Below are 24,130 nucleotides of genomic sequence, written 5' to 3' on the forward strand. Positions count from 1 at the left end.
ATGTGCTATGGAGGAAAATAAAGCAGGGTCAGGGCTATAAAGTGTGAAGGGGGAAGGGAGGCTAGTCTAGTTAGTGATGAGAGAAGGCTTCCATGAGATGACATTGAAACAAAAACATGAATGAAGTGAAGGACTGAGCCTCATGAAGATCTGGTGTGAGGCACACCAAGTAAAGGGACCAACAAGGACAAGGCCTCCAAAATGGGACTGTGCCTGCTGTGTTCAGTTACAGCAAAAAGCCCAGTATTGCTACACATTCATTGCTATAGACTCAGTGAGTGAGGCAGAGACCAATGGGAGATGGAAGTTGCAGTCAGGCCCAAGTCATGAAGAGCCCAAGGGCAACATGAGACAGTTGGAGTTTATTTTAAGGGTGATGGGAAGCCATTCAGCTGTATGTGAAGAGAGGAGGCAAGGGCTGATTCCCATTTGTTAAGTTGGGGCAATAATACATTTTAAAATTTCATACTGAAACTGAATGGATAAAACACTAATAGAGGAGACTATCTCCTCCAAAATGACAGAACTCTTCTTGTTTAAAACACTGTTTTTGAGGAGGATGTAAAATAAGGTTAGTGATACATTCAGGCCCTTTCCCAATCTTCACACTCTACAAAGGCTCATAGCCTGCATGTTGGCCCTTGACAGTCCCTGTATTAGTGCTTGTTTTGTTCCTCTTGTATTAGGAACTAACATTTGGGGTTCTTTATTTTTAAACTCTTCCTCCCTGAATGCACATTCATCCTCTGTCATCTCAGTCATCTGTCAAGCACAGGGCTGGATACAGAGCAGGAATTCCATACTTGTTAAGACTGACTGAATTAACTACATGTAAGATGGTATGGTTCTTCATTTTAGTTAGTGAGACCTTCAATTTCTGTAATAATGTGGACAATATTGAGAGTGCCTATTTATCCAAATTCAAAAGCTATTTGGAGCTTAACAAGGGGCATCTTATATTCCAATAATCTCTCTCTGGTTGACACTTTTTGGAGACCAAAGTGATAACCAGCACTCCCCATTTGTCTGTTCCATAGTCAACCTATAAAGATCCAACTGCTTTAATCAAATTTGAGCAGTGTAACAAAAACACATCCTAGGGCTTCCCTGGTGGTGCAGTGGTTGAGAGTCCGCCTGCCGATGCAGGGGACACGGGTTCGTACCCCGGTCCGGGAAGATCCCACATGCCGCAGAGCGGCTGGGCCCGTGAGCCATGGCCGCTGGGCCTGTGCGTCCGGAGCCTGTGCTCCGCAACGGGAGAGGCCACAACAGTGAGAGGCCCGCGTACCGCCAAAAAAAAAAAACAACAAAAAAAAACCACCACATCCTAATTTTGATCTTTTGTGGGTTCAGTATGCAATTTTTTTAAGGAGTGGTGTTAATATAAAAAGAAAAGTTATAGAAATAAATTACTTACAGGGCTGAGAGCTAGTTGCTCACGACCAAAGAAAAACTGCCCAATCCAGTATCTCAAAACCAACAGCTTTCAGAAAGTGCACTTGATCTAAGCTACTGATAAAGAGTAAATGTGTTAACACACATACACACACAATGTTGGACACTTATCTTTCCTCCTTTCACATAAAACTGTTAGCTTTATGAATCTCAGCAAAGGACATCCATTAGTGTCTTTACATCAATTTGTACGAAGATGCTAAAAAGCCATTTAGTTGGAATTATAAGAATTTAATGCACTTGTTTGTGGTTTAATTAAATGCAATATGAACAATTTTCAATATGCCTAAAGAAAAGCAATCAGTAAAGAGGGAGAGAAAAAATTTTATGAGCTCTTTATTAAGAGCTAATCTTTTATTACCATGATCCCATTCTGATTCTGATATATACCAAATTGGTTTGGGAATCTACATGCTTCAGTCAGGGTTATCATCCTTGAATAACTCCTAAAATTTCTATTCTATGACAAAATTCATTGAAGTATATTAAACTACATCACTCCGAAAAAATAGTTACTATATTGTTTTAAGGACAAATTTGTTCTAAGGTGCTTTTTGATTTCGACTAAATCAATGAATTTATTTTTTGTACATTATGAAGGAACAAACAATAAGAAATCCAGTAGAGACCGTAATTTATTCATAATACCACTGAGCTTAATTAACTGAAAAGAATCCTACCAATCATTTAGTTCTACCCTTGTTTGCAGAGGAGACAATCTCATAGATGTCACTGGTGCAGAGCTACCGAGCAGCTCAGGCTCAAACTCCAGATATTTCTCATCTGTATTTCCTGACAGTAACATTTTACATGAAAGGGGATTTTTAACTGCATAACCTTCAAGGCCCACTCAAATGCCACCTCCTTTATGAAGCCTCTCCTAATCTTCCCAGCAAGAATGAATTTCATTCTCCTCTAAAGTGCAGGCTATGGTACTTTATGTCTCTCCTACAGCAATCATTTTTTCCCTCTCATTTCAATCTCAAATTTCATACTCCCTCTAGAAAGATTTCTGAGTCACCCCTGTATCCCAGAGCACAGCACAATGCCTTGCTCTTGGCAGGTGCTCAATACATCATTGGATGATGTTAGCCATACCCAAATCTATATGATTAAAAGAGCTGACCATTTTATTGTTTAAAGCCAATTTAGTGGTTTGAGTTGGTCTCTAAATACTCTCAAAAATATATAAAGAACTCATACAACTCAGTAGCATAAAAATAAATATTCCAATGAAAAATGGGCAAAGGATCTGAATAGAATTTTTCCAAAAACACATACAAATGGCCAACAGGCACATGAAAAGGTACTCAATATCACTAGTCAAGAGGGAAGTGTGGGCTTCCCTGGTGGTGCAGTGGTTGAGAGTCCGCCTGCCGATGCAGGGGACACAGGTTTGTGCCCCGGTCCAGGAAGATCCCACATGCCGCGGAGCAGCTGGGACCGTGAGCCATGGCTGTTGAGCCTGCGCGTCCGGAGCCTGTGCTCCGCAACAGGAGAGGCCACAACAGTGAGAGGCCCGTGTACCGCAAAAAAAAAAAAAAAAAAAAAAAAAAAAAAAAGAAACAAACAAAAAGAGGGAAGTGAGAATCAAAGCCACAATAAGATATCACCTCACACCTTTTAGAACAGTTATAATCAAATCAAAAAGACAAAAGATAGCAAATGCTGGTGAGAGTGTGGAGAAAAGGAAACCCTTGTGCACTATTAGTGGGATTGTAAATTGGTACAGCAACTATGGAAAACAGTATAAAGGTTCCCCCCAAAATGAAGAATGATCCAGCAATTACACTTCTGGGACCATATCCGAAACAAAAACACTATGTCAAAGAGATATCTGCACCCCTATGTTCACAGCAGCATTATTTACAATAGCCAAGACATGAAAACAACCTAAGTGTTGATCAACAGATGAATGGATAAAGAAGTCTTTATATATATGTGTGTGTGTGTGTGTATAAATAAATAAATAAATATATATATATATATATATATATATATATATATCAGCCATTACAAAAACAAAAAGAAACTCCTGCCATTTGTGACAACATGGATGGACCTTGAGGGTAATATGCTAAGTGAAATAAGTCAGACAGAGAAACACAAATACTGTCTGATCTCACTTAAATGAGGAATTTTTTAAAAAACTCAGGAAAAAAGAGATCAGATTTATGGTTACCAGAGGTAGGAGGTGAGGAGAGAGGGGACTGGATGAAGGTAGGGTGGTCAAAAGATACAAACTTCCAGGTGTAACGTAAATAAGTTCTAGGGATGTAATGTACAACTTGATGACTATAGTTTACATTGCTGTGTGGTAGATTTGAAAGTTGTCAAGAGCATAAACCCAAAGTTCCCATCACAAGGAGAAAAACTTTTTTTTTCTTTTTCTTTTTTTGTATATGAGATGATGGATGTTAACTAAACTAATTGCTGCAATCGTTTCACAACACTACATGTAAGTCAAATTATGCTGTACACCTTAAACTTATACAGCGCTGTATGTCAATTATATCTCAATAAAACTGGAAAAAATAAAAAATAAAGCTATAACCAATCCAATAAATCAATAAATACTCTCAAATGATATTTCCATTTTCCCTCTAGAATAGCTAGATAACTTTGACTCAAAAGTCACCCTGGGGCTTCCCTGATGGCACAGTGGTTAAGAATCCACCTGCCAATGCAGGGGACACAGGTTCAAGCCCCGGTCTGGGAAGATCACGCATTCTGTGGAGCAACTAAGCCCGTAAACCACAACTACTGAGCCCACGTCCCACAAGTACTGAAGCCCGCGCGCCTAGAGCCCGTGCTCCACAAGAGAAGCCACCACAATGAGAAGCCCGTGCACCGCAATGAAGAGCAGCCCCTGCTCGCTGCAACTAGGGAAAGCCCGCGCGCAGCAATGAAGACCCAATGCAGCCATAAATAAATAAATAAATAGATTAAAAAACAAAACAACAAAGGCCATCCTGGTTGCTAAGGCTCCTCGCTCCCAGTTACCTTGCTCTCCTTATCTAGAGTGTGCCTAGGAAAGCCGGTTTCTTCAGACCCTTCAAGAGTCTGCATAACCTTACCCAGTGGGAACAAATTAGAAGGATATGCAAGAAAAGATAAGCAGTTTATGTGACCAGGAATTTCATCCATTCCGCTTTCAGAATATAAAAAGGAAGGGGCCTTGAAAGAATGTCTCAGGAGACTCCTACGCACGTGGAATTGAAACGTGCCTTTAGTTTCCAAACATGATCAGACTTGAGCCAAGTAAAGCCTATTAGAGCCATATCTGATTAGCCTATAACAACACAATTGTTGAAGTCTCTGAGTTTTTAGGGGGCACAAACTACACATGATTCCTTTAAGGCTCAAAACATAAAGCACGAGATACTAGGTATTAAATTCAAATTTCACTCAAGAATACACGCCACGGGCTGAATGTGCCTCACTATAAGAAACACACAAGTCTTGCATTGAAGCAGTAATATGTGTTATTTTGGTGGGAAAATGTTTTATAATGTTGATACAGTTCCCACAATCCCAATCTGAAACCTCAGAACGAGATGTGTTTTGGAGCTCGGGATTTTTCGGATTTTGGAAATATGGAGCATATACCGTATATTAACACTCTAGTTGGGATGTGGGGCAGCACAGTCTAATCAAATACATTCTACAGCAAAACCTTGGAATGATCACACTGAGGGGGATAAGCTGAGCCACAGCTCTTCCCAGGCTTTGTCCCAAAATTAGTTCAAGTTTTGCCTCCGAGTTACCAGTTTTCAGAGCATTTTATTGCTACCTACCCCTCAGTGCTAAAAAGAAGTCATTTAACCTCTTCGTGTGCTGTAATCAAAAACCTGGTAATAACGTGAGACACTCAAAACTTTCAAAGAATCCCTTCTCACTGATGAAGAATCATAACATCCCTCAACTCACACACATTGTCTCAACAGTAATAGTCTTAACTGCTATCTTTTGAGGGCTTTGTGTAAGTCCCCATGCTAAGTGTCTCATATTCTTTTCTTCTATTTTTTCCCATGATATAACTTAATAAATATACAAGGTGAAGCTGCATATTTTATTTTAATCATGATTTCCTTCTCAATTTTAGAAGGATTAAAAACATGGAGTTTCTTCTTCTAAATTTTACATGTTGTAGGTAAATCATTCTACCAGATAATCATTCAACCAAAGACCTAAGGTTTGAGGACATTTTTAAGCCTTATTTGCAAATATACAACGTGGGCCTCTTTTAAATATGTCACAGATAGCACTTAGGCTTATGATATGCCGCTTTGCTAAACCTCCTACCACTGGCACAGAACCCAGGAGCTTTCTTCACCTTAGGGCTCTGTTTCCTATGTTGCCCTTTTAATCCTAATGAAGTTATACCAAGTCAGGTTCATTGTGATTAATATGCATTATAATGTATACTCCAGACAAAAATATTGCTCTGCAACACAGAAGCAATGTCATACACTCCACAGAGAAAAGCTACCTGGGGTCTGTGGGGTGAAATAGCCCTCACTCGGAAGACATATTAAGATATTAGTATTTCACAGTTTCCTCAGCGAGTTACTTCTTAAGTTAGTCTTCCCCACAAAAGTTACACCTCTTTTTAATCAGCACTATGAAATTTTTGGCCATTGAAAGAAAAAAAAGAGGCTACTAGCACTTTACTAGAAGGCTCTGAAACTGAAAAGCAATTAAATCTTCAAAATTACCCTATGTTTCATTGGTGACTTAATATACAGCACTTATACAACCTGAGATAAAATATTTTTTAAACCATGATTCTGACAACTCCAAGTTTAAGTAAGTGGGGAGAGGAAGATTTACTATAATTTGAAAAGATTTCACATCACTTTTAGTTCTCTTTTTCAATTCCGTCCTCTGTCTCTTTCTGTCCCTCTGTCTGTCTGTCTCTACCTACACAGCCCCCCACCACACACACACATACACTCTTGTGACTGATAATGGTCTGTTTAATGAAACTTAAGGCATCTGTGGAATCATTACAAGAAATTACTTTTGTACCTAGTTTTAGAATGAATGATTTACTGCATTTCCCTTAATCCTCAAGTTGCATATTCATTGCTGTATTTTCCTCTAAACGCTGTCACTTAAATTGTCATGTAGAATAGGGCAAATCAGGGTCAGTTTATATAAGCGGCATCAATCTGAAGAACTTCATTGGTCTTTATTTCAAGGCATTATGCAAAGAAAACTGACATTAAGAGAGCCTTAACTGACAGCAAATGAAATCAATCAGCAAATCACTAAGCCATAATAAACTCACTCAATTTGTAGATAACCCTTCCTTTCCCAGGTCTTCACCTAGGCAGTCCATCAAACACTGTTTTTTGCCCAAGTAGCTAAAATGAAGAGCAATTCTGTTGTAGCCCTTGAAAGTTCAAGTGCTCACAGGCTTCATTCTCTCAATAATAAGCATTAAAAGGTATTATCGAGTAGGGTTATACTTAAATAGGCTTCAAAAATGGAAAAAAAAAAAAAGAGAGAAAGGGTCAAGTTTGGGATTTAGTTTTTGCCTCTTAACATTAATGGCAAAGAAATGATGTTCATATCATTCAGCAGCTTTTCTGCTTTGAGCTACCTAGAACTGAAAATTGTAACTGAAAATAAAATGTTCTGTACTTTCATATGTTTTGTGCTTTTGTTTCTTTAACTAGGTGTGTCTCAAACATTTCACATACAGGCAAATATTGTCACCTTTTCAGAGTTGGAATTTGAAGTCCAAAAAAAAAAAATCAAATGGTATAAATAAAGGCAACAAAATGAGTTAAAAGGACATATGAAGACAGTAGTAGTGCTTGAATTACTTTAAAAAATAATTATTCAGATAGAAGTATATGGTGGACATTCACCAAAGTGTTAGCAATGGCTTTATACTGAGCTGTAAGAAAACACTAGAGTTGTGGAACATTTTGTTCTTTTTATTGCACGTGTTGCTACTAAAGTGAAACCTGTATCAAACAGGTCATCAGCCAAAAGTCTCCAAGAGTCAAAACACTAAAACATTCCTTAACGTACTTAGGTTACTTTTCCTGAAACACAGGCCTGTTTGCAGTTCAGTCCAACATAATTTATATTAATTTAGCATTTTACAATATAAAAAGCACCTTACCTCTCTTGATCTCCCCACATTACGTTATCTCACCTGATCTCCCCACAGACCCGTGAGTGAAAGCAAGACAGGCTTCACCACCTCCATTTAAAGATGAGGAAATAGGGGGCTCAGGGCTGTTGAGTGACCTGTCAAGGTGGTTACATTACAGAGCCGGGACTTCAATCCAGGCATTCTGACTCTCCACATAGGCTTTCTCCAATACTACATTGCTTGCCTCTTTCCCCAGCAGACAGAGTTATTTTATCTCTTCCAAATTCCCCTTCTGATCAACATAATGTTTCCAGCAAACTCAGTGACATTCAGAAAATTGCACAGATTCATGGTTGCCAACTACCCCATCATCTGATTTACTTGCTTTTCTTTTAGAAGGGCAAAAATCTCATCCTGAATCAGGCCCCTGACTTCAGACTATACTACAAAGCTACAGTAATCAAGACAATATGGTACTGGCACAAAAACAGAAAGATAGATCAATGGAACAGGATAGAAAGCCCAGAGATAAACCCATGCACATATGGTCACCTTATCTTTGATAAAGGAGGCAGGAATGTACAGTGGAGAAAGGACAGCCTCTTCAATAAGTGGTGCTGGGAAAACTGGACAGGTACATGTAGAACTATGAGATTAGATCACTCCCTAACACCATACATGAAAATAAGCTCAAAATGGATTAAAGACCTAAATGTAAGGCCAGAAACAATCAAACTCTTAGAGGATAACATAGGCAGAACATTCTATGACATAAATCACAGCACGATCCTTTTTGACCCACCTCCTAGAGAAATGGAAATAAAAACAAAAATAAACAAATGGGACCTAATGAAACTTCAAAGCTTTTGCACAGCAAAGGAAACCATAAACAAGACCAAAAGACAACCCTCAGAATGGGAGAAAATATTTGCAAATGAAGCAACTGACAAAGGATTAATTTCCAAAATTTACAAGCAGCTCATGCAGCTCAATATCAAAAAAACAAACAACTCAATCCAAAAATGGTCAGAAGACCTAAATAGACATTTCTCCAAAGAAGATATACAGACTGCCAAAAACACATGAAAGAATGCTCAACATCATTAATCATTAGAGAAATGCAAATCAAAACTACAATGAGATATCATCTCACGCCAGTCAGAATGGCCATCATCAAAAAATCTAGAAACAATAAAGCTGGAGAGGGTGTAGAGAAAAGGGAACACTCTTGCACTGCTGGTGGGAATGTGAATTGGTACAGCCACTATGGAGAACAGTATGGAGCTTCCTTAAAAAAATGCAAATAGAACTACCATATGACCCAGCAATCCCACTACTGGGCATATACCCTGAGAAAACCATAATTCAAAAAGAGTCATGTACCAAAATGTTCATTGCAGCTCTATTTACAATAGCCCGGAGGTGGAAACAACCTAAATGCCCATCTTTGGATGAATGGATAAAGAAGATGTGGCACACATATACAATGGAATATTACTCAGCCATAAAAAGAAATGAAATTGAGCTATTTGTAATGAGGTGGATAGACCTAGAGTCTGTTCTACAGAGTGAAGTAAGTCAGAAAGAGCAAGACAAATACCGTATGCTAACACATATATATGGAATTTAAGAAATAAAAATGTCATGAAGAACCTAGGGATAAGATAGGAATAAAGACACAGACCTACTAGAGAACGGACTTGAGGATACGGGGAGGGGGAAGGGTGAGCTGTGACAAAGTGAGAGAGAGGCATGGACATATATACACTACCAAACGTAAGGTAGATAGCTAGTGGGAAGCAGCCGCATAGCACAGGGAGATCAGCTCGGTGCTTTGTGACCACCTAGAGGGGTGGGATAGGGAGGGTGGGAGGGAGGGAGACGCAAGAGGGAAGAGATATGGGAACATATGTATATGTATAACTGATTCACTTTGTTATAAAGCAGAAAGTAACACACCATTGTAAAGCAATTATACCCCAATAAAGATGTCAAAAAAAAAAAAAAAAAACTCTCATCCTGAGATTGAAAACTAAGCGAGTCTACACCTGATCAAGGAATGTTTACAAGCCAAATATTTAAAGGAAAACAATTTAAAAACTACCTATTAGTGCTGTTTAATTTCCAAAGTTTTTTCATCCATGTCATGTGATCCTCACAACTGCCCCAAGATGCAGCAGGGCAAGTATCATCATCTTCATGTTACAGATGACAAGGTGATGCACCAGAAGAATTCAGGGCCGAAAGCTCACAGACAGTGATTCTAGGATAAAACTCCAGTTGCACTCAGCACCACAAGGATGATAATTCATATTCATCCTTCACAAGAAAGGACAATGCTGTTTCCCGTGATAAAAAGACAAGACAACAACTGGATAAAATAATGAGAATTCCTGTTACCTGTGTAGTTTGTGTCTACAGGTAAAGGATTCCATCTGTTCTGTGGCTAATCCTATTACTTTCTGGTAAAGTTGTATAACCTCTTCAACCTCTGTGATAGTGACTCTGCTATGACTTTATTTTCTTCCAAATCATTCTTCCTTATAATAAACAAAGGAAGAAATGATTTTTAAAAACTAGAGAAAAAAGACTTTATTTTAAATAATTCCTACCAGATTTTACTTAGTGTCAGTTCAGATCACTGATGCCAGGTCACTCCCACAGGGAATAATTCGTGAATATTTTCAGCTGAGTTAAGGAGTAGGGAGTCACTAGATTCCTCAGTATAAGATTCTGCGTAGCAGAAGCTTTATACAGATGCATTTCCTTGCCCTCGTATGTCATCCTGTCATTTTCAAACGGCAAAGAGAGATTAAAGTCCCAACAGGAAAAAAAACAAAACAAAACTGTTGTTTCAGACCACCGCTAACCTGAAATAAAACCCATGATCCAAGATGTAAAATGTCCCATCAGGTAAACATTAAAAAAACACTTTTTAGCACTCCTAGCCTTAACAGATTTTTTTCTTTTTTAGAAATCTTAGCTATCACTTAATGCCCAAGATTATGTTTTAACGACAGATACAAAGAAAAATACGGGGTTTTTTTTTTGTTTTGGTTTGGTTTTTTTTGGCAGTACGTGGGCCGCTCACCGTTGTGGCCTCTCCCGTCGCAGAGCACAGGCTCTAGATGCGCAGGCTCAGCGGCCATGGCTCACGGACCCAGCCGCTCCGCGGCATGTGGGATCTTCCCGGACCGGGGCACGAACCCGTATCCCCTGCATCGGCAGGCGGACTCTCAACCACTGCGCCGCCAGGGAAGCCCAAATACGGGTTTTTTTTTTACAATGTCTTTTGAAATAAAATATGGGGATTAAGAAAATAATGGTAGCATATATCACCTGGTAAAATATTTGGAGCAAAAAGCATAATTCTACATTTTTACTCTCAAGATCCTGCCCTAAAATTCGGTTTGATGCGCCCCACTACGCCCTCCTCCACCACCATCATCACCACCAAAAAAAAAAAATGCAAATCAAATAGGCAGAGGAAGGGAACGGAGGAGGAAGAGAGGCAGGGAGGGTGAGAGGACTTAGGTGATAATACCGGAACTGCTCTAATAACGACTGATGGGCGAGGCTAAATTTCTAGCAAAGTCTTCCTGGTCAATGGAAACTAAAACGTCCTGAAACCTTAGGAGAAGATACAGATTCAGGACAACAAGGTGTAACTCACAATGACTATAAATCAATGTTTAAATGCTATTATGCTATTATTTAATCACTGTTGTTCCAATTTGCAACACACTCTAAAATTAGTCCTTCTGTACACATTAACATCTTACTTCTCTTTATATTTTGTTTTATTTAGCATTGCTCACAGCTCTAGTACCAGCAAGTTTTGAAGAAACTTAATGTCTGCTTGTGTATTATCAAATCTTCAGAGTAGAATTCTAAAATTTTAACTAGCAAATAACAAAAATATTTTCTCTAACAACATTACTTCAGGAAGTGCCATTTATTCTTCCTGGTGTCAATATGAAAAACAAACGCACTAATTCTTATATTCATCCTTGAGGTAGGCCTCAAATCCTGGACATTTAGATTCCTCATTGGCACAATTTTTATTCTGTGGAACTGGAGATTACAGCTATCAAGCAGCTAGATGAGACAAAGGATGGCTTTTTTCCATCAAAATGTCTTTATTCTCAGATGAACTATATGATTTTTCCAGCTAATTGTTTTCCCCTAATAAACAGGTCTTCCCTGGGAAGCACTTTCCAGCCTTTGAAGAAGGTAGCATTTCAACATTCTCTTTGATGCCACAACTGAATTCCAAAATCATTTTATGTTTTGTAATTTAAAAGATATTTTGATTTATGAATTTAAAGAGAATTGCACACTCATTGATAACAACTTTAGATAACCCCAAAATCTTCTCGATACCTTATTACAAAAATGACCCCACTTACCAGAAAGGTCAGACTTCCAATAATGTCAGACATTCAAAGCACAGTCATGGACCCAGAAATAAATGAAAAGGAATATCTATGAGACATACAGCTGTCACAAAATATATTCTCTTTACTTTACCATGGAGACTCTTAGACTAAACCCTGACAACTCTGTAAATTAGGAACCCAGCGAGAATGGACATCTGAAAATAAGGGAAGACCTGAACTATAAAAAGAAGGTAAAACTTTCTTTTAGTATCAGAAACTAAAGAACCATACTTTAAAAAGGAAACTAAAGAACTAATAGAAGTCATCTAGTCTTTCAGGGACAACTGGGCACTTTTACATATTTAGTATTCTACATATTTAGCAATATTTCCATTCAAAATGGTTAATTTTCATGTTTTAAAAAATAATCAGAGATCTGAAAATTCACTTCTGGGGATGGAATAACTTGAAGAAGAAAATATCTACATAATACAAGATTTCAAGTAAAATTACTTAACATTTCTTTAACTTCTAACTATGCCCAAATGAAGACATTTCTTATACAACAATTAGAAGGCTGCTGCATTAAGCAGTGTAACTGGGAACACATGTGAAAAATTATTAAGAGTGATTCTTGATATTTTTATTCCCTGACAGTTTAGGTACTTAGGTACAAGGTATTTGTTCCTTCTCTATATTAAAAAAAAAAAAAAATCCCTTCAAGATGCCCTTTTATGATTTAACTTTATAAATACAACAAAATAGCTGGAAGAAATTTCTATGCCTGGAAGGTAAGTTAAATGTAAAAAACCATGGTACCCCAAAAGTTGCGGGTATAGCACATAACAAACAACCATACCAAGTAAGGACTTTGTAATAACATGGTAGGTTGTGGGTGATTAAAGGATTACTGGATTTACGGTAAAGACTCTTGTTTAAAATCTTCATAAATAAATGGTTTCACAATGAAGCCTTTCTAATGAAGTGTTTATAAACATATATTTATAAAATATACTACATTTCTAGAGGTATAGTTATTGTGCACTAAGCCTTAAACACTTTTATGAGATGGTTTGGGGGACTTTTCCTTTTAAATGAAGTGGGTTTAGAAGTAAAAAAAAAAAAAATTGATCCCAAGTCTCTTAAAGGCGTGCACAACTTAGGCACAGCAGCTTCCTAAGGCACCTTGACCAGTGTCTGAAGTCAAGTATTCATTCACCCATACATACTGAGGGCCTCTTCTATGTGAGGCAGGGTTCTGAGCTCTGATGATGCAGCAGTGAACAAAACCAAGTTCCTGGTCTCACGACCTTTCATGTTAGTGGAGAGCTAATAAATAGTGAGTGTTTACAATGTACCTGTCACTATTCTAAGCACTTCAGGTGGATTAACCCATTCAATAGTCACACTGAGTTAGAAACTTCTATTATTTTCATTTTATAGATGAAGAGGCTGAAATACACAGTTTAAGTAACTTTCCCCATTAATCTCTCTTGGATTTCTATTCTCGCCATGATCTCCTCACAAACGAAATTGTATTTTATAGACAGACCCTACCTTTATTCTTTTTTCCTCTCAACTACCCTAAAACACACACACATACCACACACACACACACAACACACAAAACACTATGCCATGGTTTACAAAAGGCAGAAAGGCATGATTAAAAGAATGAAGGGACCGGTCACCCTACTCACTGGATATGTGACCTTTAGCAATTTACTTCATCTCAGTAAACTTCAGCTTCTTCCTTTGTAAAATAGATAAAAGCACAGCACCTATTATTCATAGGGTTGTTGCAGGGATTAAATGAGAGAGTAAATGTAAGGTGCTTAGCACAGTAACTGGTACAGAACAAGCACTCAATAATATCAATATTGACATTGTTCTGTGTTGTTTATTGTTGAATGGGAATGGAGGCACAAACATTTATTGGATGCCTGCTGATATTTTCCACATAGTAAAAGCATCACATATCATAATTATTGAAAAAACACAATTCAAAGTATAAGACGATGAGTAACAGGTATCTTTATAAAGTATGGGCAGAATATTTTTTCTTACAAAGTCCTCTGCATTCACACTGTACTGGGCTTTTCAGCTAAAGCTAACTTGTCTAATCTAGGTGTTTTATTTTTTTCCAGTATCCTAGTAGACTAATATGCTGTTATTTAGGAGATAAAAGCCCAGGTATAATAGTTCTAAACTTGCCATAGGAGCTTAAACAGGGGTTACATTGGCGACATGGCCTCACTGGAACATCAAGTAACAAGGAAAAGTAAATAGGGAGCTACAGTTGATCTTAATCAAAATTATTTGAAGCTTTTGAAGAAACAAGGAAGACTGAAGGAAACAAGTGGAAAGACATAGAGAAAAGATTCTAAGTAACCATTTCTTTAAAAACAAAACCACCCACACACACCCCTCAAAAGTAATAAAATCAAGCTACTGTTGCTTACTTCATCTTTACAATGTTTCCCATACTGGTCAGCAGTAATAAGGGCCACCATGCGTTGTTTGCTTTCTTTGTGCTGGGCACTGTGCTCTCTGCTTTACATGCATTGCCTCATTCAAACTTACTACAAGCCTGAGAAATTGTTAGCATTACACTTTGTTGCAGATAAGGAAATCAGGGTTAAAAGCTAGCAGATCGCAGAGACTAGATGAACTGAATTATCTCCTGTAGAAGAGTATCAGTCACATGCTCTTCTGGGTACAGAGAGATAAGGTAATCCACTCATCCTCTTCAACTTTCAGTCATGCTCATTGGTCTTCCTTCCATCAAGGATTATACCTATAATAAAGCTTGCCCCTTTGGAAAAGACAGACAGTGGCTGTCCAGGAAAACTTCAGCTCCTACCACTCTAAATGATGGTTGTATATGTTGGCCAAATAATTCAGACACTACCACATCCTGCATAGTGGTCCTCCCCTCATCATAATCGAAAGCTGTGCACGCTTTGAGTAGTCCGCTTCATCAGCACACAGTACAAAGCTAAACAAATACTCAATTCCTAAATATGTAGCCACACTTAGCATAAATATATATATTTACAAACTGCGAAAAGGTGAAAAGTAGAGTTCTATAATATTAGCCTGTCAAATGGAAACACAATTTTGTATCTGTGAATTTGTCTACAATACAGCACAAACTATGACCTACATCATACTCAGATGCATAATGTATACTTTGTAAATGGAAGAAAAACTCCACTGTAGATTTCAAAGGCTTCACTCTGACCATTTAACACAGGCATCTAGATTTTTACTGTCAGATTTTACCAGTTCAGGCTTTGCAGTCAAATATACCCAGACTTAAACTCAGACTCTAGGTCTTACCATTTACTTGCTGTCGATCTGAGGAGAGTTACCTGCTATAGTTGTTGTTTTCAATTGTAAAATGGAAATAATGCCATCTATCTGACAGGTCCATTGTGAGAATTAACTGAGATCATTTATTTAAACAGCTAAGCATGATACCTGTTACACAGTAAGTGCCCACTAAAACGGCACTTATAATAATAATTATTATTATAATTATAGTTTTTGTTATAATTAAGGTCTTCAATTAATACAGTGCCTTTCTTCTCAAAGTACTCCATATCACCAATTGTGTCTGTGTGTATGTGTGTGTGTGTGTGTGTGTGTCAAACACTATTAGGGCTCAAATATGTGCTCTTCTCTGCACAGGATACTAAACCAAAACATATATTACTAAACTACAATGCATGTTACAGCACATCAATACAAAATTTACCCAAGTGTTTAGGTATCTGGCAACCCACATAACTATTTTTATTAGAACTTGGAAAAGATAGTAGTTTAAAATACAAGCCCATCCATTTCCTTCTTGTTATGCACAGATGTCAGAACTCTATAGAGTTCATGCTTTGCCTCAAAAAATGGCATTCCTAAGAAGCAGTCTCTTTCCAAATCATCACAATCTAGAGTTTGGGGGAAGTCTTTATTTGTGAATTATGACAAGTACTAAGCCCTGTGAGATTCCGAATTAAGATAACCAAGCAAAGGATTACTTTACAACCACTAGAAAAATCTCAAATCATATTGTACTTAAATATAATCAAATTTTAAATGTACATCTTAATCTTGTACTAAATAATGGTACAGTATTCTAGCCTATAAACGAAAATAAAAATGCCTTATGCTTCGTTTTACAATTACATATGTTTTAGATATATTGGTGGACAATCTAATGAAAGAAACAACAAGCATTTTTTCTTTGTTGAGCACCAATTTGAGTACTAATAACAAATTAAATTAGGGTATGGAGCATGTAGAAAAAAATTAACATAGCCCCACTTGGACTGACATTAATTTTGTACGAAGTCATAAACTGAAGACTGAAAAAAGTTTATCTTAAACCTCAAAATGTGAAAGGGACTGAGTTTTAAGAGATATTTCTCTTAAATACATTGAAAAATCTAGGGTGCTATTGAACAAGGACAACCTCTTTTGAATTACCAGGCTCCCTATAGTTTACATAATGTCGATAGATTTTTCTAATAAAGAAATTGGGCATTAAAGGGAGAATAAAATACATACTAAATTTTGTTTTGTCTGATTAAAAAATATTTTTAACCCTAAGGAGAAAAATGATCACAATAACCTAATAGTAACCTAGAATAGAAAGCTAGCTGCAGCACCTGAAAATAAATATGTTTTTGAAAATAAATATCTTTATTCAGTTTATTTTAAAGTTACTTGAGGTTTTATGATTGGGTGCTTTGAGTTTTATAAATGAAATAACCCAGCTGGCACATATAACAAAGTTCATTAAAACTAAACATTGAAGTATAAGATACTTTTCAATGCAAAGTGCAGCTAGGTTCTAGATTTGCTGAAATCAAATTGCCACCTGAGAAATGTTGGATATACTTTGGAATTAACACTGAAAAATATCAAATATCTTGCCTGATAATTTTATCTAAAGTGATTTATTGTAAAACAATAAGACCTACAAATTCAGACTAGCTTAAAGAGATAACAGCCTAGCGTCTTATTGTCCTCTGCTGCCCAAAAAGTATGCTCTTTTAATACTGTACTTAGCTATAAACCGCACGTTTTTCCTTGGTAAAAAATAAAAAACTTTTCTGGATTATTTAATTGGCTAGTTCTAGGCTTTAAAGAAAAAAACACAATTATTTGTGAAATATAGTGTTACATGACGGAAGAAAAATGAGGAAAAATTATTTGCATCTTCTTCAAGTTAGTCACAATACTTTGAGGCTTCCATTCTCCGCAGTTAGTGCAATTTCTTTTTCTACGTGTCTCGGTAGCAAACAATGTAATTTAGACTCTAACCTGGCACGCTACAACCTCTGGCCCGCCCTTGAGCCCCTCCATTGCAAAGGTCTCCAGGTGCAGTCTGGGTAGCTGCAGGGTGAAGTCATTCCTACTTGCCGCAGTCCGTGACAGCGAGATCTTATCTCTGACCTAAAGGGAAAAAAATAGCATCAATGGTAATTCCCCTTCAGACACATTAACTGGGATGAACTGGGTCCCCTTGAGCCCACTGAGTGGACTTGCATTGATCGCTGGACCTGAAATCCATGAATAAATTTAGGACTAATTGATTTTTCGTTGCAAATAAATCTCTAATTCAGAGTACTGGGGGAGAATGTTAAGAAGAAAAAGCATCCTCCTACTTGAAATGAGGGAGGGAAGGAGAGTCGCTGGAGCTCTTCTGATCAAGAGGTTTTGAATTATTTTTTCACTGTTCCACCCTCAGAAGAAAAAGGAAAGGAAAAAACATCTACAAAATCAAAAATAAACAGCAATCTCCTATTTATTCTCACTTTCTTAATAACATGTTTAATTTAACTGGTATTAACTGATATATATTAAACAAGATAGTTATTAGGTACTAGTCTTTGAAAAGAAAACTTCAATATGTACTCTAGAATAAAAACAAATATGCTCAACACACAAGGAGGCTTAAAAATATACTAGCAAGAGGTCTGCTTGCCCTCTTTAAACTAAACTTGAGGCTTAATGATAAAATACATATAAACCAACTTGGTCACACACTTCTAAATAAGATAATGGATAAAATTAGTAGTGTTTGTACTATATTTTAAGTATTCAGTAAGGTAACAATACAAACACATCACAGATACAGAGAATTGGAGAAACACCAATTCTCTAGCTAGCCTCTGCATCACATGCAGTTGATATTACACTGCCACCTTCTGGACAAATGAGAAATACTCACTATATAATATAAACAGAAGAAAATGCTCAGAAACAGGTATTTTCATTTTTAGTTTCCAAACTTAGTAAAAGCCTCAAAAATTTCACAGTTTAGTTTTCTTTTAAGACCAGTGATCTCTCATCTTCAATCATACAGTTTAATGATAGCAGTTTTCATATGTATACATATTTCCTAACTTTCCTTATACCTGAATAGGTTTTTAAAAATTATCTCTTTGACATCATATATTTGATAAATAGTATACAATTAGCTTAAAACCACAGGACAAAATGAGTTTTTATGAGGTAGCAAAGGTCAAGAATGGGGAGAACTATCATTGCTCAAATAAATGTATTTATATCTCTAGTTTTACCTGAGCAATTTCATATGTAACTTGGCAATAATATATGATAGAAATCCCAACCTTCATTTTTCTATTCCAGCTTGTAAAACTGTTTGAATTATTTCTTACTTTATGAATGAACTATCATACTACATAGGGTTTCCTTAAATCAGCAAACATGCGCAAATACGTGATGACATCTTTCATCGTTCGTGCTAATCTAAGTTATAAAAATCCTTATACTCTCAAGTTGAGCTGAAGAATTTCTGTCAATAAGTGAATGTCAAAGTGTATGCTGTAAAACATACACTATAATGCAATTTCTGTAACAGTGTGAGTATGATATTCACGCCGGAGTCCTAATTCAGAATGTATATTTATCTGTAACAAACATTCTCCAAGCTTCAGTTAAAATGAGAATGCTTTTAACTCACTTAAGAAAATAAAGCAAAGACATTTGTGAAATATGATTTAGGTTTTATATCTTATATGTATGGACACCTTCTCTTGCCTTTTTTTTTTTTTTGTCACCAATGTGCACTCAGATAAAAGAAAACATTAATGTGGATTAAGGTACTGAGAATTTATCAACATCAAACCACTAGTGTTTTGCCTTCTACCCTTTGGAACAACAGTCAATAGATCTAAATATTTTACTGCACCCTGGTCAATTCATTGTTTGATGTTTAAAAACTCACCCAGAATCAAAGAAAATTTATTAAATTTGAGCCCCCAAATGAGATACTATTAGCTTTGAAAGTCAAGTTTAACTGCGATATTGATGATTCTCTTTTTTCTGTGACAAAATTCACTAGGGAAATCCTGGATGTCAAAGTACAAAAGCAGATTGCTAATATGGGCAAGGGGGGGCAGGGGGGAGGCTATGAGCAATGTAGGTATAATCCACAACACACTCCAAGCACTGGAGGTCCTTTAACCTGATTAATATCAGGCACCATACTTCATCTGTGAAGCCTGACATACAGGAACACTAAGCCACATTTTATATTCTCTAAATAAACTTTCTGAACAACATTAAGCCAGGGCATCTGGCATTTAAAACTGTGATTTATTGTCAAATTAACATTTTCACTACAACATTATTTAATTTGCCAAATGAAATAATTCTTTGTATTTGTATTAGATAGGGAAAAAACTCAAAATGCAGTTGTATTGCTAAACCTAATGATGGGCATCATAATTATAACATTATTTGAATAACATGCATGTGTTAAACTATCATTAAATTATAAATTATCTGTTGAATGTTGGCAGTGCCATCAAGAGATGGTGCCCCATGATATAATCTCACAAATATTTCTACTAAAATTTAAGAGTTTCTTCCCACTTTGAAATTAAATCAAAACTTTGAAAAAATAGGCATCTAAAATAGTCTCCACATATTTCAAGGAAAAGGATTTTTTTAAGTCTTGATAAAGGATTGACCAAGAATTCTTTTATTTTAATGGAAAAAGGGAGTGAAAGCATCATGTTGAAAGAATACAAAACAGTGACACTAGGACAAGTGAAAATATAACGATGCAGCAAAGAGCAGCAAGGAAAGGTGACAGGGAACAGGAAAAAGAAAGGGCGAAAAGGGGAGACTGTTCAGAAAGAATGCAAAAGGCAAGTCTCAATATCAGTGTGTGAACAAGGATAAAGAGGGAAGAGATTCAACACAGAACAGTAAGTAAAAAGACTCTCACCTTATTTCATTAAATTAGTTCATAAGAAAAATAGAACAGCAGGCTGAGAACAAAGTGACTAAGAGCAGAAAGGAGATAAGTGGGATTTCTTTAGGAAATGCTGCCCACTGGATAAAAAATGGTCTTTCAAAAGTGAGAATTTAAAGTAAATTTCTTTACCATCAAAAAAATTTTGAAGTAACAATATTAGAATAATAAAATTATTTTTCTTCCTACTCTTCCTAGGGAAAAGTAGGTTCACCTTTTAAAATAAAGATTTTAGTGTGAATTTAGGATTAGAACAACCATCATCACCTGTCTATGGATTAAATTATAATTTCAAATTAACCTGAAATTATAATTTCAAAAGCCAACATTTAATTCTGCTACAGTACATCATTATTCATCCTATCATTCAGATGCTATACCCTTTTTACTCTGATTTATTTATATATATGAGCAATAAATATATATATATAATATTTTTCTACTTTAAAATGGCTAACAGTTCATTTTAACATATAATAAAATTTGTCAAAGAATTCTACAATATAAATCTCAACTGTAAAATTGTATACATTTTTATAACATTCTATAAAAACTGTACAATTTCATAATATTTTGATAAAGAAAAGCATACCTATATTACTCCACCCTAAATTTTTGATTTTTAGAAAGAGCAGTTTACTTTCTCCCTTTTGTATTACATACTTTCAGAAAGCAGATATTTCTCAAATAAACAAGAAAAACAGAGGCATATAGCAAAAAAAAAAAAAAAAAAGAAACTTTTTAAGAAGCCAAAACATCATTATGAAATATTTATTTTATTGTAACAATCCAGTTCCAGGTTTAAGTGATTCTTAAGATCCATACTGTACTGTTCCTATTCCTCTGATTAGCATTTTCTCACAAGCCACCAATCTTTCCTAATCTTCTGTACTGCTACCAAAACACAAAAAACTATTTCTGCTAGATACATGAAATTAAACTAGTCATTTTTAGAAAAACTGCTCAACTCTCAAAATATGAACCTGCATCTTTTATCATGCACAGTTATAAAGCCCTCTGCACCCAATGTTCCAATTAATTTTTTAAAAATTCATGAAATATGGTACTAGTTGTGTTTTTACCAATAGGATACCCAGGATGAAGCAGTAAGGGTTTTGATAAAAACTCAGATACATTTGAGAACACGTGTAAGAAGATGTACACAATGTCTGAATCTTGAATGCCTGGGAAAAGCAACTGATAATCGGACTTTTATATCATACTCCTGACCTGCCTAAAACTTTATTAATTCCAATCTATTACGGCCCCCAATACTTCAAAATAAACCTTTTTAACCAGAGAGATTTCCGTCATATACAGATCCCAACAATATTTCCTGTAACTTCCACTTTTATCATCCTGTGTTCAGGTTTTACTATGCCTCCATTCCCTGCCTTCCTTTGTCCTACTTCCTCCTCTGTACTTCCTTCCACTTCCATTGATTCCTAATTGCTTTCCCTTCTCTCTTTATTCTATTTTTCACCTTATACACTAGAGCAGCCCAGGCATTATTTTTCACCCTATGCACTAGAGTGCAGAGTGCAGTTGGCACACTACAGCCCAGGGACCAAATCCAGACCACCGCCTGTTGTTGTAAATAAAGTTTTATTGGAACACAGCCACACCCACTCACTTAGCTATTGTCTTTGGCTGCTTTCCTGCTATGAGGATACAGTTGAATAGTTGAGACAGAGACCATATGGTCCACAAAGCCTAAAATATTTACTATCTGGCCCTTTACAGGAAATGTCGGCCATCCCCTGCCTCAGAGGTATAGAAGGAAAGACTATATTTTTCACCATCTATAGATTTTTTTTTAAATGACCACATCTCATCAGAGAATGTATGAAATATTTCTAGTGAGTAAACCTTGTATCACTAACACAGGGTGCCATCTCACAAATACCTCTCGCTCCTTCTTTCAAGTTTTACATAGTCCAGTATACAACTTGACTGGGTCTAACTTTCCTGGCCCAATGACTGATCACCGCTCTAATACCTAAACAACAGAAAATTTGGCTAAACAAGTAGTATAGGCATACTGGAGGGCCTTTTATAAGTACAGAGAGAAGGGAATCCGCCAGAGTTAACTATATACTCTACAATAACCCTAGCAGCAGAAAAAACCCTATGCATACAGAGGTTCTTAGCAAGCATGTGATCAAATAAGAACATCATTCCAAACTTGCAAATTCTACAAGGCAGTAGGAAAGAGAGGATAACAAAAAGATTTAGACAGTTCCAGCACCCTGGTATGTGCCCAGTGACAGAAGCAGGGATTAAAGCATGTCAATGCAATGCAAATGACATTCACAAAATGGACAGTTACAACTAAATGGATATTTCCCTCTTTTACCTTTTCGTTAACTAATTAATTCATGAAATGGATAGAGTATAGTACTATTCTTATTAGTAACAATACCACTAGCACTTCCAAAAGTACTTCATACTTTTCAGAGTACTCACCACACTACCTCACTTCATTCTGTCATCTACCTTGTGAAAGAGCTACTGCCATCCCTAATATGAGGATGCTATGTCCAGTGTTCCTAGCAACAAATACTAATGCCTCTAAATATCCACAATTAACAGTTAAGAGATGAGGAAATTGCTCAAGATTTTGGTACTCCTTCCATTTCCCTACCTAAAAAGCAGCACTATCTTATTTTTCCTTTCCTTTGTCCCTTGTCTGGCAAGCTAGCAAAAATGTGTGTCACATAAGTAGTTTTGTGATAAGCAGTGGAGACTATTATTGAAACATCCTTATTTTCCTCAGTAGTTTCATTGGATCTGTGGGCATTTTCATTCATTCATGTTTTTTCTCCCCAACCCGTCTTCCCTGTTCTCTCTCTCTCTCTCTCTCTCACACACACACACACACACAAAATTATCATACTGGGAGACAAGTATCTGTGCAGCAATCGTCCTTATACAATGGCCATAATCTCACAGAGAAGACTCCCAAACTATGAGGTTCCAAGATGTGTGCAGCAGTTCCAGCTGTGCTCCACACCTGAGGGAAGGAGACCTTGGCGCTCGCAGCAGGAGCAGGCGTTCCACTGGTGCTGCAGCAGGCACGGAAACCCCTCACTTGAAAAGAAGGAAGTGAGAAACTAGCCTTATTTTGCTGGCAGGTTATTTAATTTAACCTACAACTCTGGAGCAGAGCCAGAACTCTCCAATGACGGCCTGCTGCTGTCACCAGAAAAAAGGGCAAAATCCACCACTACCACAAACACCCCACACATTATAGTTCCATCCCAATTATGGAAGTAAAAAACTGATCTTTTGAATCAAATTATCAAGTTGGCTACATCCCAATTAAGGATGTGAAAAACTGAACCCTCAAATCAAATTATCAAGCTGGAAAAATAGGGTGATTTAATCATGGACATCTTCTAAAGGCACTAGACAGCATGATAAATTTGTGGTGTAGGTTATATACCATAGAATGCACCTCATAAATAGATTACTGTGACCTTGAGTTATTTAAACAAACACAAAACCCATATTCAAGAATAGAGAAAAGTATTTATGAATTGCTACAGTTCTCCACACAAAGATATTTTCTTTCCTAGGGTAAATTATTTCAAAGGGTAAAGACAGATGCACACTGAAATTAGTTATTTAGATGTGCTTAAGTTAAAAACTGGTAAGCACACGTACACGAAATTCTGTGGTCTCATCTTTAGTCTGTCAAGGTTTTTAAATCCCTCTTGAGCTGGAGTACCATTTTTAGCTTGGCTAGGTCAGAATGACACTGAACAATATGAATGATGACACACAAGACAGCTATATGGAAGAGTTGTCATCAGCAAGCCAGCTGTGCTAACACCTGTATGTCCTGCACAGCTGATCTTCAGAACCAGCATCAAGAAACTGAGAACGGAAAGG

At 36.7% G+C, this 24,130-nt stretch overlaps 1 protein-coding gene across 1 annotated transcript in view; it reads right to left on the reverse strand.

Moving 5' to 3' along the window:
* CCDC171 (coiled-coil domain containing 171) overlaps window positions 1–24,130 on the reverse strand; it is a 349,858-nt gene that overhangs the window by 65,346 nt on the left and 260,382 nt on the right. Inside the window, 1 exon segment of the mRNA XM_065879246.1 lies at window positions 17,272–17,403. Coding sequence (XP_065735318.1) covers window positions 17,272–17,403 — 132 coding nt within the window.

The sequence above is a fragment of the Phocoena phocoena genome, chromosome 6 (assembly GCF_963924675.1).
Source record: "Phocoena phocoena chromosome 6, mPhoPho1.1, whole genome shotgun sequence".
NCBI classification, from domain to species: Eukaryota; Metazoa; Chordata; class Mammalia; order Artiodactyla; family Phocoenidae; genus Phocoena; species Phocoena phocoena.